The sequence below is a fragment of the Trifolium pratense genome, linkage group LG6, assembly GCF_020283565.1.
Source record: "Trifolium pratense cultivar HEN17-A07 linkage group LG6, ARS_RC_1.1, whole genome shotgun sequence".
NCBI classification, from domain to species: Eukaryota; Viridiplantae; Streptophyta; class Magnoliopsida; order Fabales; family Fabaceae; genus Trifolium; species Trifolium pratense.
The window spans coordinates 10,533,197-10,546,662 of NC_060064.1; the positions used below are offsets into that span (position 1 = coordinate 10,533,197).

At 36.6% G+C, this 13,466-nt stretch overlaps 1 protein-coding gene across 1 annotated transcript; it reads right to left on the reverse strand.

Annotated features, from left to right (window-relative positions):
- Nucleotides 1-3,318: 3,318 nt before the first annotated feature.
- Nucleotides 3,319-4,758, reverse strand: LOC123890514 (WD repeat-containing protein LWD1). The gene has a single exon (XM_045940138.1). The coding sequence runs from the start codon at nucleotides 4,653-4,655 to the stop codon at nucleotides 3,600-3,602; it is 1,056 nt and encodes a 351-aa protein (XP_045796094.1). The 5' UTR covers nucleotides 4,656-4,758; the 3' UTR covers nucleotides 3,319-3,599.
- Between the last annotated feature and the right edge of the window lie 8,708 nt (nucleotides 4,759-13,466).

A 13,466-nucleotide genomic window follows, 5' to 3' on the forward strand; every position in this document is an offset into this window, starting at 1 on the left:
TCATATAGATATTTTTTAAATGAATCTTCAAACTAATCTAAATTAGAGGGAGTACTATATATAAAGTGTTGTAACTGTAAGCAAATAAGTTGTGGGAGTGTGGTTGTGACTGATGAGCCCAACCAAAGTAAGGATTAGATTTTGGATAGCAAATATTCAATGAATGGCTGTAATTTTTTATTTTCTTAAAGAAAGTAAACTTGTAGCATTTGCATAAAAAAAAATTAAAAACAAAAAACTTGTAGCATTTTATTAATTAGAATGTGCTCAATGGTTTATCAACCATAATATAGAAACTACTTTTAACCTTCAAAAATGAAAACTAGTTATAAATGTAACTGTCTCCACTCTAGAGGGTTTTTTTTTTTTTTTACAAAAGCAAACTTAATTCATTTTATTAATCAAATAGTTCCCAATACAATGAAGAATCGACTCGAAAATATGGCGACTAGACATAGAATAGGTCGCTCTTAACGAATGAACAACCTCATTTGACAAACTTGACTTCAAAGTTGGGATTTAACAATAATAATGACTTAATGTGGGAAACCAACAACATACTAAACTCAGATATTCCTACTTGCCTAGAAGTAATAGCATCAACTACAATTTTTGAGACACTTTCGAAAATGACATGCATAGATCTCTTTGTATCATTTCACCTATTGCTACCTTGATGGCCATTGCTTCTTCCTCCAATGTGTTGAGCTTTGCTTGCAAAGATTGGCTCCTGCAATGACTAATCGTCCTCTATAGTCACGTGCGCACCATCCTCATCTTGTCGTTTCAGCTGTACCGTAAAAACTCGCGTCAACATTGCATTTTATTATGTAACTGAGGTGGATGTCTCCAATGCTGCTCAGCTTGGACTGTTTGCTGCTGCCGTGCGTGTGACTGCAGCTGCTGTATGTGATTTTGCAACTGCTGTCTCCACTCTAGAGTTTTTATAAAATTAGTGTATTTGATGCTTTGTTTGTAAAGTATGATGGTTGGGTCCGAAACTTTAAATCTTAGAGGGGTTATGCTTATGAAGAAATGAATTTTCTCCATTGAAATCCTCTTCATTTTTCTCAATTGTTTAACAAGAATGCCTATATCTTACACTTATCGCAATGACTTTCTTATTCTCCTTGGAAGTATTATGATTTTTTTTAATTACAATGAGTTAATTTGTTTTAGTAAAAAATATCATGGACATCTAACCGCACAGAATGTAGTAGTTATAATCAAGGGATCAAAATGCTTAAACTTTTGCTTTTCACGTGAAAAAACTAATACTAGTACTCAAAGTTGAAAGTTGACATCATGTACCGTTAAACATGATCCTTGTCTGTGGAGTCTATGCAGAATTTCACACTCATGTGCTAAGGAAGGCTAGTACGCTACTCATTTTAATATTATTATCTGGATAGTAAAAGAATCAATTTTCAGCTAAACTATGCTAGTCGTCTGATTTTTCCTCATCCCGAAACAGCCAACATTAAAAAATGATGCATTGCTATTAGTTTATGGAAATAAACGAGTGATTGTTGACTATAAATCTACAAATAGAGTAGTTCAGATGGATCCCATCATCGTATTCAATGATTTGACCAGTAAGCATTTGCTTCAAAAAATTGTTGATCTCATCTTAATAATGTAAGCATTTGCTTCCAAGTGGCTTTGGTTTGTGATCTTTTTGTTTAGACAATGTAATGTTATTCTTATGAGTCTCTAAAGACCAACTTCAATCTTCCATAACCCTCTATTGTCTTGTCTGAGTTAAAAAAGAAAGCCAATAACCTTATAACAGAAGTACACTGCAGAACCCTGGTCAGTCTAAAGAAAACTAGCATACATACAAAATGCAGAGATAAATGGGAAGGAGAAGGTTGGTCTCCTTATCCCATGACACACAAAACCCATCTTAGTGCATGTTGGGATTCATGGTGAGTGACCATGATTTCATACATGCACTTAGTCTCCGTTAGAAAACTTCACTTTTCACAGTGGAAATGCATGTTTGCCCACTGCTACATTTTATAGCTCCGTATTTTTCACGGTAGCATCGCATGGGGACACAAGCCTCCAAACATTTCCGGTTACACCACTGTGCATCAGCTTTCTAATAGATACGGGTGTCCCAGTAAAGATAAGATTTAACAATGAAAGATATCATGTGACAACCCAATAACTTTCTACTTAAACCAGGTCTCAGGTTTGAATTCAAAGCCTAAAAATGCAGGCAGCAGTGTTACAATACAGCTTGACTTCGTGCAGATGGTTTCCGGCAAAAAAGCTATCAGGTCATAGTCATACAACCAGAAAAAATAAAAATGCATCTACAATTTTGTATTATGATCCTTCTCCGATCTATGATCCTCTGTTTTGGTAGGATCTTACAATCCATGTTACGATTCTGAGTTACGATCTATTACCCTCCTCCCGATTCTAATATGATTTACGTGTTTCACAAAAATGGACGCAAGCCTACAAACGCTGTTCCAAACACACTATTATACTCCCAGTTACACCACCGGGCATCAGTGTTGATAATTAAAGATCAGGTCCCAGGTTTGAATTCAAGCCTAAAAATGCAACAGTTACAACTTTCGGGGAGAATTTATTACACATTTCAGCCCCCACGCAGCTCGACTGTGTGCAAATGATTTCCGACGAAAACCGAAAAAGTTATCAGGTCATGGTCATACAACCAGAAAAAATAAAAACGCATCCATGATCCAGACAACCAATACCAAACCAAACACAACCTAAGCACACAACAAATCATCAAAAACCAAAACTTTTAACCTATGAAGCACAGAGTCTGACACAATATGAACACTACAAATGTTAAAAACACAGGACACCGACACTGCTACATGTATATACAATTGCATCTAATTGAACAATTTATTTGATTAAAAACAATTTTAAAACAAGTTACGATAGTATTTGACTTTTATTTATTCGTCAAAAAAAGCTAAACATGTAATCAAATTTAACGTCTTTAACCCCTCGTTGTAATCAACATTGTTTTGACACATCTTTCATCTTTGTAAATGTGTTTGAGATGTGTTCAAAGAGAGTCTAAGATGGTTTGTTGTCGAAGCAAATTAAAAAATTTAAAAATTGGGATACTTGTTGGGTTGTCCGACATGAGTCGTATGATTGTCATGCAGTGTCAGACACCAACCCAAAGAGACGGCACTTGTCTAAGTTGTCGGACAAGTACAGTGCGACACGTCTAATCCTAGAGGTTTGGTGCTTTATAGTAGCTGTTAACAGTTAGTACTTAGTACCAAACCAAACACATATAACCAAAATAAAAGATGAAACTAAAGTCTAAAAACATTTACATAGAATAGGGTTTTCCACCTAACAACAATGTAACAATACATACTATGTTCATCTTATGATAATCTTATCAGAACAATTCAATACTTGTTCTTCCAGTTCCACCAAACCCAAAGTATCTTAATTCTCTAAATCCAATAAAAGGTTAACCTTTTTAACAACATCAAAACAAGTACTACTAAATTCATTTTTAAAAAAAACAACAAACCCACCTTGGTTTGAAGAAGAATCAACAAAGTAAAATTTTCTGTTTTTGATCACAGTCACACCCTGAGAATCTGAAGCTTAGTTGAAAAAGCAATAGCAACCCAATCAGGCTGAGAAGAAGACCATTGAAGTTGTTCAATTTCAGCACCAGCAGTATAAGCCAAAATAGGATCAAGACCACCTTCAACAGGTTGACCCATTGATGAAAGATCCCAAATCAAAGCTTGAGAATCATCACCAGCAGTACAAATATGACAAGAACTATGTGGTGCCCAAGCAATAGCATTAACACTAGCTTGATGTCTCTGCAATTCCACAACAGGTAATGTCGGAAAACGAATATCAAGAACAACAACCTTGGCAGTATCCATAATAATCGTAGCCATATAACGAGGATCTTGTTTATTCCAACCAAGCCTAACTAACGGTGTATCAGCTTCAGAACTTTCGTAAATTATCGTAGAATGTTCCTTATCGCGTAAATCGAAAACCCTAACAGATCCATCAGCAGAAACAGAAGCAAAAACACCAACACCACCCCAAGCTATATCATAAACTTCTTTATCATGCGCAATTAACTGAGTATCAACAGTTTCTTTCTCAATATCCCAAATAGTACAAGTAGTATCAATACTCGAAGTTCCGATTCTTCGAGGTTCAGCTTCATTCCAATCAAATGAAGTAATCGGACCGCAATACTCACTGTTTTTGTTACCATTAAGAAGACTCTTGAGTTCGACGCCGCCTCGAGATTGAGACTCATCGGAATCGGAGATCCGCCAAATACGGAGAAAATCACTGGAGGTAGCTAAGAGGTCAGGACGGTGGCAATCTTTATCAGGGATGAAGATTGCTTTGGTAGGTGGATATGGATGTTCGAAAGAGAGATTTGGATCGGATTTGATTTCACCGTTTGTGTCATCAAGTTGAACGATTTCGACGCGGTTAGGGTATTGTTCTAAGAGAGAAGCGATGGCTAATCGGTATTTTTTGTCACGACGGACACTCCAGTTCATGGCGTAGATGTGCCATGGTGCTTCGTAGGTGTAGATCTCGGAGCGTTTTTGTTGTTCGTCGGAAGTGTCTTGGGTTGGGTCACTGGTTGCGCCCATTGTTGTGTGAGTGAAGAAAATGAAGGTGGAGAGAATCAAAGAGAGTGGTTGGTTACTTACTGTTGGATATCAGATAGGATAGGGCCAATCTTAATGGGTCCACCAGTTTGCTAATTTTTTTTTCTTTTTGGTAATAATCGAACATTCAATTTTTTATTTTTTTCGCTTTTAGTATCAGGTTCGGTAGTCTGTCTAGCAAGTGGTTTCAGCCTCATATCAATTGTAGTTATAGGTGATCGAATTGTTGTCTTTTCTATCAAGTTCAGCGTCAATTACAACATTCAAATTTGATGAGGTTAATTGTAATTGTGATGAAAGACGAATTCAAAGGTTTTAATGAAGAAGAGAGATTGTAATGATGTGATGATGATATAGTGTATGTTTGGTTTCAATTCTGGAGCAGCCAGAATTGATTCTGGACATGTAGAATAAATTCTGACTTGTTTGGTTCCTCAAAACTAGAATTGATTCTGCCTCCAGAATGGATTCTACTTGAAGCTAGAAATTGTAGCTTCTCATTCTAGAATTGATTTTTACACTCAAATTATTTGTTCAACTCACTTTTGTATGAATATATCCAAACATAAATCAATTCTATCAAACTCAATTCTATTAAAATCAATTCTGTCAAACTCAATTCTATCAAAATCAATTCTGTCCACCGCAGAACCAAACACATACATAGTGAGTAGAGAGAAACAAAAAAAGTTGACGGTAATCAAGCATTCAAGTAAGTTTGACGAGGTTGGAATTGTGATGAAAGATGTACTCGGAGGTTTTAATGAAGCGAAAACACGTTATGATGTGATTGTGTCATGCATGGTTTTTTTTTTCTTTTCTTAAACAGCTAAATTTTATTAACAATGCAACCGAGCCCAAGACGAGCATAATACACATATAAGTACGTCACAAAGAAAGAAAGATAAACTAGCGTGAACACCTAAATTCATCAATACCAATTACAAGCCCTTAAAAACATTGAGAGAAACAATTTTTTTTACGATAATCAAGTATTCACCTAAACATGACTTATGAGTGGAAAGGAAGATAAGGAGTCAATGCTTGATGTATTCATGTGTTGAAATGTTTCAAATAAGATTACTTTAGTGAAGAGAAAAATTGTTTAGTGAAGAGAAAAATTGTATATTTTCTCCAAAAATTTTCACTTTAGAGTAAGGCTTCACACATTAGTTGAGAAAATATAGCGCTATTATTAGACAATTGAATCAGGTTCATATATCCTCATTAAGCTCATTTAAAACCGTACATCAAGTCTTTATGTACAAGGGTCAACAAACAAAAATGTCAAGGCAAGTGTGCGCAAGGCTATCATTTCTCCTACAATGCAAGATATATTTTACTCATTAGATCATGAAGATCCGCATTAACTAATATGGAGGTTATACACCATATGTTTTCAAGTATGTTCACCCTTCTCTCTCTCTCTCTCTCTCTCTCTCTCTCTCTCTCTCTCTCTCTCTCTCTCTCTCTGTGTATCTATCTCTCTCTACTTACTGTGACCACACTGCGTCGTTACAGTGTTTTGCTTCATTGAAACTTTTGAATTCATCTTTCAATAAAAGTTTCCACCAATCTCAACATATTTGAATACTTGATTACCTCCAATAATGTCACTTCATTGATCCACTCCTCGTGCCTTGAAAACTATAAAATCAAGACAAAGAAAAATCCATCATAAAGATTACGATCAAATTTTTAGCACAAACATCAATTTGGAAATGACGAGGGTGAATAATAAGAGTGTTTATGCGAACAAAATTGAATCCACACTCACCAATCGAGAGAGTTTCGTTGAATGAAAAAATGGCAATTTTAAGGTTGAAGTAAGAGAACAAGGGAAGGTGATTGACTCGACGCAAAGAGATGAGCTTATGAAAGTTGAGCATGGCAGAGAAGTCTCTTGAATATGAGTCAAATTTGGTCCATTAAACTAATGAAACATGTCCATGAGACCAAATTTGCTCGACAAGAACGAGAAGGGGGTGCAAAGGTATCGTTCATTGGCGAACAACAACAACGTTAAGACAGTGATCAATGCTTCAGAGAAGTTATATTTATCCTTTGACAACTATTGTGCCTTGTTGTTTAATGATAGAATGGAAGCAATGGTGGATGAGAGTGTTTGAATTGAAGGATTATGTTATGCTAACATTCTTGTTTTGTTTGCTACAATTTAGGCTTAATTAGTATTTTGGTCCCTTAAAGAAATTTTTGGTTTCACTTTGGTCCCTTAATGAATAAATGTTCCATTTGAGTCCCTTAATGATATATCTGTTAGTCAAAAAGGTCCTCTCCGTTAACTTTTAACCAAATTTATAAGGTGGACTAACATCGTAAGCGGTCCACCATATACCTCAATAAATCTTTTAATTTTAACCACTTGATCTTAATTTGATCTTATTGTAACAAAGAGACCATTGGATTTTGCATGTCCATATGGAATCTAATGGTGCACTATCACCAATTAAATCATTTTTCTATCTCTTCATCTTCTTCCACACATTCTTCTTTATGTCCTTCATAAATTCATCAATAATTTCCAGATTTTCTAACAACTTTAATCTGATATCCTTCATATCCACCTTTAATAACATACCCATGAATTTATTTTCCCCATTTTGAGCTCTACCCATATCAGCACGCATAGATAACACAACAACTATAGCTTCAAGTAGAACCATGAAATAGGAACAAAAATGAACATGATCTAACCTGATGATCAGAAAGGTTGAGGCCGGTCCGTTGAGCAAGCTTCCACACCGAAGGGGGGGTTTGTACCTGCAGGTGCTCCGATGCCTAAGTCAGCAAAGAGAACAAGGGAGATACAAGAGAAGAGAGAGAAAGTAAGGTATAGAATGATTCAGAATACCTGGCTCTCCTGTCTAGGAGAGCTTATATAGTGCCCCCAGCGCTGGGCCAAAGGTTGGTCTATTGGGCCGGGATAACTGGCCCAATAGACTCAACTGCCAAGATAGTCCTCGTATCGTAGGGGAAGGCCGTTATTTGCCTCTATCTTGGTTGGAGCTGTAACGCCCAAACCCGTTATTTAATTAACTCTGCCTTTATAAAATCTTTTTCGAAAATACGCAGCGGAAAAATTGAAAATCTGATTTATAAAGCGCTGGTTTGAATATTACAAACTCCATTCAAAGATAATACTAATACATTTATCTAGTAAAATATTCGAATGAACTAAAAACAAAACCTCGCACCGAACGATGCGTTATTAGTTATACAAAACGGATACTTTTCAAATGAAAGCTTAAGACCAACAGAGTATACTAAGAGGACTACATGCATATACATATAAAAACCCCTTTTTCCTGTGTCTCAATCAGAGCAGAGCTTCACCATTGCACTCGGACGAGGCTAACACATAATACTCCGAAAGACTCTTCCGTTGCATACTTCACAACTTTTCAAATTCCATAAGTTCTTAACTGCGTCGAATCTCACTCCAACCATTCATTCGGTAGCACAACTTCTACACTCATCTGTTGTCCAACTTCTCAAAGTTCTTAACACATTCCAAAAAAATATATTATCTCCAACCGTCAAATTCTTTTCCTTCGCAACTCCCTAATCGTTGCGTCGAACCCCATTATAACTGTTTTATTTTCCAAACAATCTCTTATCCAAATTTCTAGGTTCCTTAACACGACATTTCCAATGTCACTTTTCCGTCGAGGTACTTTTATCCAAAATATTACCTTAAGTCACTCGTCGACTAACTATCATTTCATCATCCATGACGAAAATATCCAAAATATTTTATTTCCTTACCACATAGTATTACTATACTACTCCAACATATACGATGTTCCCAACATCACTTAGTCTCCACCGACTTTTTCCATTCCAAGAAATGACTACTCGGTTCAAACATACTCAACCTTTATAAATCCTTCCTAGGCTCTTCTTGATCACCTAGTAATTCTGTATTTAAATCTCAGCTACTATCGAAAGTTGATTTCCAAACAACCATGATCTCCGTCTTGTTGATTCCAACACAACTCTCATCAGATTCCTCTGAAAACTTTTCATCAACAAAGCTTCCATCTTTATCACTCTTCCTCCTCTTTGAGGATGAACCATCAAGTGAAAGACAACCAAACAATGGAACATTCTTGCTACGAGTTCCGCTAGAAACACCACCAGTCCCACTTAATGTAATCGGGTTTTCAGTTCCCTAACCACACCTTCCATCCTTGACATCAATCTCCCACTTAACTTAACCCTCAAGGTACCCACCATTCGCATACTCGTCGTATGATCATCACTAGGTTTTCTTACCCTCGACGCACACGTCTTCTCCGTTTCCCAGCAACGGTGTTCACTTAACATTCAATCTGCTCCATCGTTCCCCAATGGCCACATTCTCCCTACGGCTAAACAACTTCATTCCGACTCACTCCGAAATGATCATCTGATACTTCCTCCAAAATATTCTCCAAATAAGAACTCCACTTCGAACAACGCTACTCAATCTTAAACAATCCACTTCAAGAACATCTCTATTCGTCCTTACTTCTCGCGTTCGAAACATCTTGGAGAGACAAAATCTTCTCCCCCACTTATCTCAAACCCACCTTTACACTTCCACTAGAACATTTGGTGTAAGCACCTAACCGTCCTATCGATTCCAAATCTATTCCTCCCAAGAGAAATCTAATACCGACAGCATTCACATGCATGTCGTATGCAAAGGGTAAACATAAGGTAAGATATCTAAGTATCTACTCAAAACCCCGGTGCAGTCCTCTTGACATACACACCACTACAAAATACATAAACACACTATTCCCATCTATGCTAATGTAACAACCTACGTAACAACTAGCATACATAATTACTACCACATGTCTATACATATATTTATAACTAAACTATATGTAAGACAATGAAACATCGATGTACACAAGACATCGAGTCAAGTACATGCATTACATTTCATATCACTCACAGATATGAATCCCACAAAATCAATTCAAACATGTATATATATATACATATAAAATATAGCATGCTTTCAACAACTTCTAAACACGAGAATACATTCACACTTAAGTAAACACTCAAGCTATAAACATAATAATACACAACAAAAACAGACAGACACAACTGGCACACATGCTCACTCGATCTGAATGCACAGACCGGCTCTGATTGACACATAACCTCACAGTCCGAAGACGACCTGCTCTGATACCACTTTGTAACGCCCAAACCCGTTATTTAATTAACTCTGCCTTTATAAAATCTTTTTCGAAAATACGCAGCGGAAAAATTGAAAATCTGATTTATAAAGCGCTGGTTTGAATATTACAAACTCCATTCAAAGATAATACTAATACATTTATCTAGTAAAATATTCGAATGAACTAAAAACAAAACCTCGCACCGAACGATGCGTTATTAGTTATACAAAACGGATACTTTTCAAATGAAAGCTTAAGACCAACAGAGTATACTAAGAGGACTACATGCATATACATATAAAAACCCCTTTTTCCTGTGTCTCAATCAGAGCAGAGCTTCACCATTGCACTCGGACGAGGCTAACACATAACCTGTCAACCTGGACCCCCAAAGGTCCAGCAATTACACATAGCAGAGAGTTAGAAAACATAAACATAAATATAAGTGTGAGTAGTATACTACACACTTCACACGCTATCATACATTTCTAACTCACGCACATACATCGTCAAATACGACTACCAATTAATCATTCATTTACAAACACACCAATCATATAGTTTCACGTCTTCTCGGACACTACCAAAGTGTTCATTTTATAGTCATGACGGACTCTACACTTGTTCATTTTATAGTCATGACGGACTCTGCTCACATACCAAGACATGGCAACAATCATAGTATTAAACAATTAGTAAATACCAAAGCTTAACACATACGGAAAACACATTACAATCCAATCAGATAATGTCACTTAACAATTATCAAATACATGTGCATTTACCCTAATGCATCTAATGCCAATTATCCAATGTCATGTCATCCCTAGACACGACTAATGCATGTGGTACCATTTCCACGTTGTTCAGATTTCAGTCATGACGGACTGTTCAGATTATAGTCATGTACGGACTGTTCAGATTATAGTCATGTACGGACTGTTCAGATTATAGTCATGCACGGACTCTACATCAGTTTTACATCATGCAGGATGCTGTCAGTTTTACATCATGCAGGATGCTCGTCACCCCATTTAAGATGAACTAACAGTTTTACATCATGTTGGATGCGTCGGAACTTACCGAACCACCTTATCTCCCTTGGATAAGCTCAATAACAGTTTTATATCATGTAGGATATGGTTATCATCAACCATCTCTCCCATAAAGAGGAGTCACACAGTTTTATATCATGTTTGGATATGGGCTCCAGATCTCGGATAACATAATCCCATCTTCGGCCACTTTTCATAAACATAGTCCATTTTCATCAATTATTGGAATTCACATGATTCCCATAACACAATTATTCATGAATGCATGATTACTTTTAAACACATCAAATACATGACGCTATCTAGCTCGAAGCTATTCATTCACTGATGCGGAAACACAATTCCAACATCTAACACATTAGGATAACACAATATCCTATCACTCAAATCATAATTATTCACATGATAATTATCTGCATAACCATTTTTATACACATAAAGTTTCATTTACACTTATGTCATAAAACACACATCATTTCCTTAACATTGCAAATTAATGCTACAACATCACATTGCTCACTTTAAGCTACAACTTATTGCATACACGTTTATCAATCATATAACGATTAACAATAAGTATTAACAGTATCAACATGTATCAATAATCATGTAAGGACACCCTTAAACCATGTTACAAGTGCCTAATTACACTTACGAACATCAACAAAAATTGCTGTCACAGAGGCCTTCGCTAAGCGAGGGCTTAGCGAGACATGGCGAACCTCACCAGGAAGTCACCTGCTCATGGCGAGCATTGGCGAGCTTCAGCGAACATGTTCGCTACAGCGAACTCCTGGTCGCTTAGCGAACTACACCAGAAAAATATCTGTTCTTGAGTTTCTCTAAGGCGGTTTAACATTGAATCCACTCAAAAATCCATCTAGACATGTTATAAATTCTTATAAACAGCTAATTCAAGCATATATGGTATCTATGAACATTAATTAACACTCACAAACACCCACATACATCACACTTACAAATTCATACCAATTTCTTGCATTTTAAGCAAGTTTAACAAAACATGCAAATCATTGATCAAACATCTACATATACCCACTTTCAACTCCCCAAAGTTGTTTACCTCATCTACCATGAGTTTACTACACATGTTAGGATCAAAAGAATCCATTTTCCATTAAGAAAATCACCCACAAAACCCACAAAAAAATAGAGTGGAAAGAGTTTGGGAATGGAGGAATCGACATCCTCCCCTCTTTCGAATCACTCACGAATATGTAATCTAACTCTCGTACCTTAGTTCGACGATTCCTCGAGCTTGCTCTTCTCTTTCTCTTCCACGAGCTCTCCCTCTCCCTCATGAGCTCCTCCTCTTGCTCTTTCTCAAGAATTGTAACTTATGAGACTATTCATGGTTGACTTGCTACTTATAGCTCTCTCTATTCTCATGGATCAAAGCCCAATTGGCTTAGGCCCAATGCCTATTCCACGCCCAAAGGCCCAAACAACATAACTTCTCGCTCATTAACTTACGTTCTCGCTAAATGATTATTCGCCGCTTAATAATTTAATTATAAATCACGCCCTCGCGTAATAAAATAATTAAATAACGAATACTAAATTTTGGGTCGTTACAATTCTCCCCCACTTAAAATATTTTCGCCCTCGAAAATGGCTCGACTAAGAACAACCTCGGATGAACTCTCTCATCCGACTTTCTAATTCCAACTTACATTCTAACCAATGGGTTTCCTCATACTACCTTAACCAAAACATACAAAACACTTCATGCAAATTCGCCCATGATGGCGGCAAAGCAATCCTATACGTCACTTTTCCGAATCATTTTACTTCCCTCGGTATTCCTTTATACCATCTCCGGTCAAAATAACACTTCTTCCGGATTCATACCAACAATCATTCAAATTCCAAACAAACCAAGTCTGACAAAATCAGTTTATTCCAATCTACACAATGAAGTTTACTACCAACAATAGATCAAGGATAGCTAATCCCTCGATTTGTCGATAGATAGTCAACAATCGTGACAACGGTATAAATCATTCTTATCAAACTACTTAAAATTTCAACTTAACATCTTACGGTACTCGCAGCACCACTCCAAAACAAAACCACTTAACCCAAAATACTCTGAAAGACCCTTCCGTTGCATACTTCACAACTTTTCAAATTCCATAAGTTCTTAACTGCGTCGAATCTCACTCCAACCATTCATTCGGTAGCACAACTTCTACACTCATCTGTTGTCCAACTTCTCAAAGTTCTTAACACATTCCAAAAAAATATATTATCTCCAACCGTCAAATTCTTTTCCTTCGCAACTCCCTAATCGTTGCGTCGAACCCCATTATAACTGTTTTATTTTCCAAACAATCTCTTATCCAAATTTCTAGGTTCCTTAACACGACATTTCCAATGTCACTTTTCCGTCGAGGTACTTTTATCCAAAATATTACCTTAAGTCACTCGTCGACTAACTATCATTTCATCATCCATGACGAAAATATCCAAAATATTTTATTTCCTTACCACATAGTATTACTATACTACTCCAA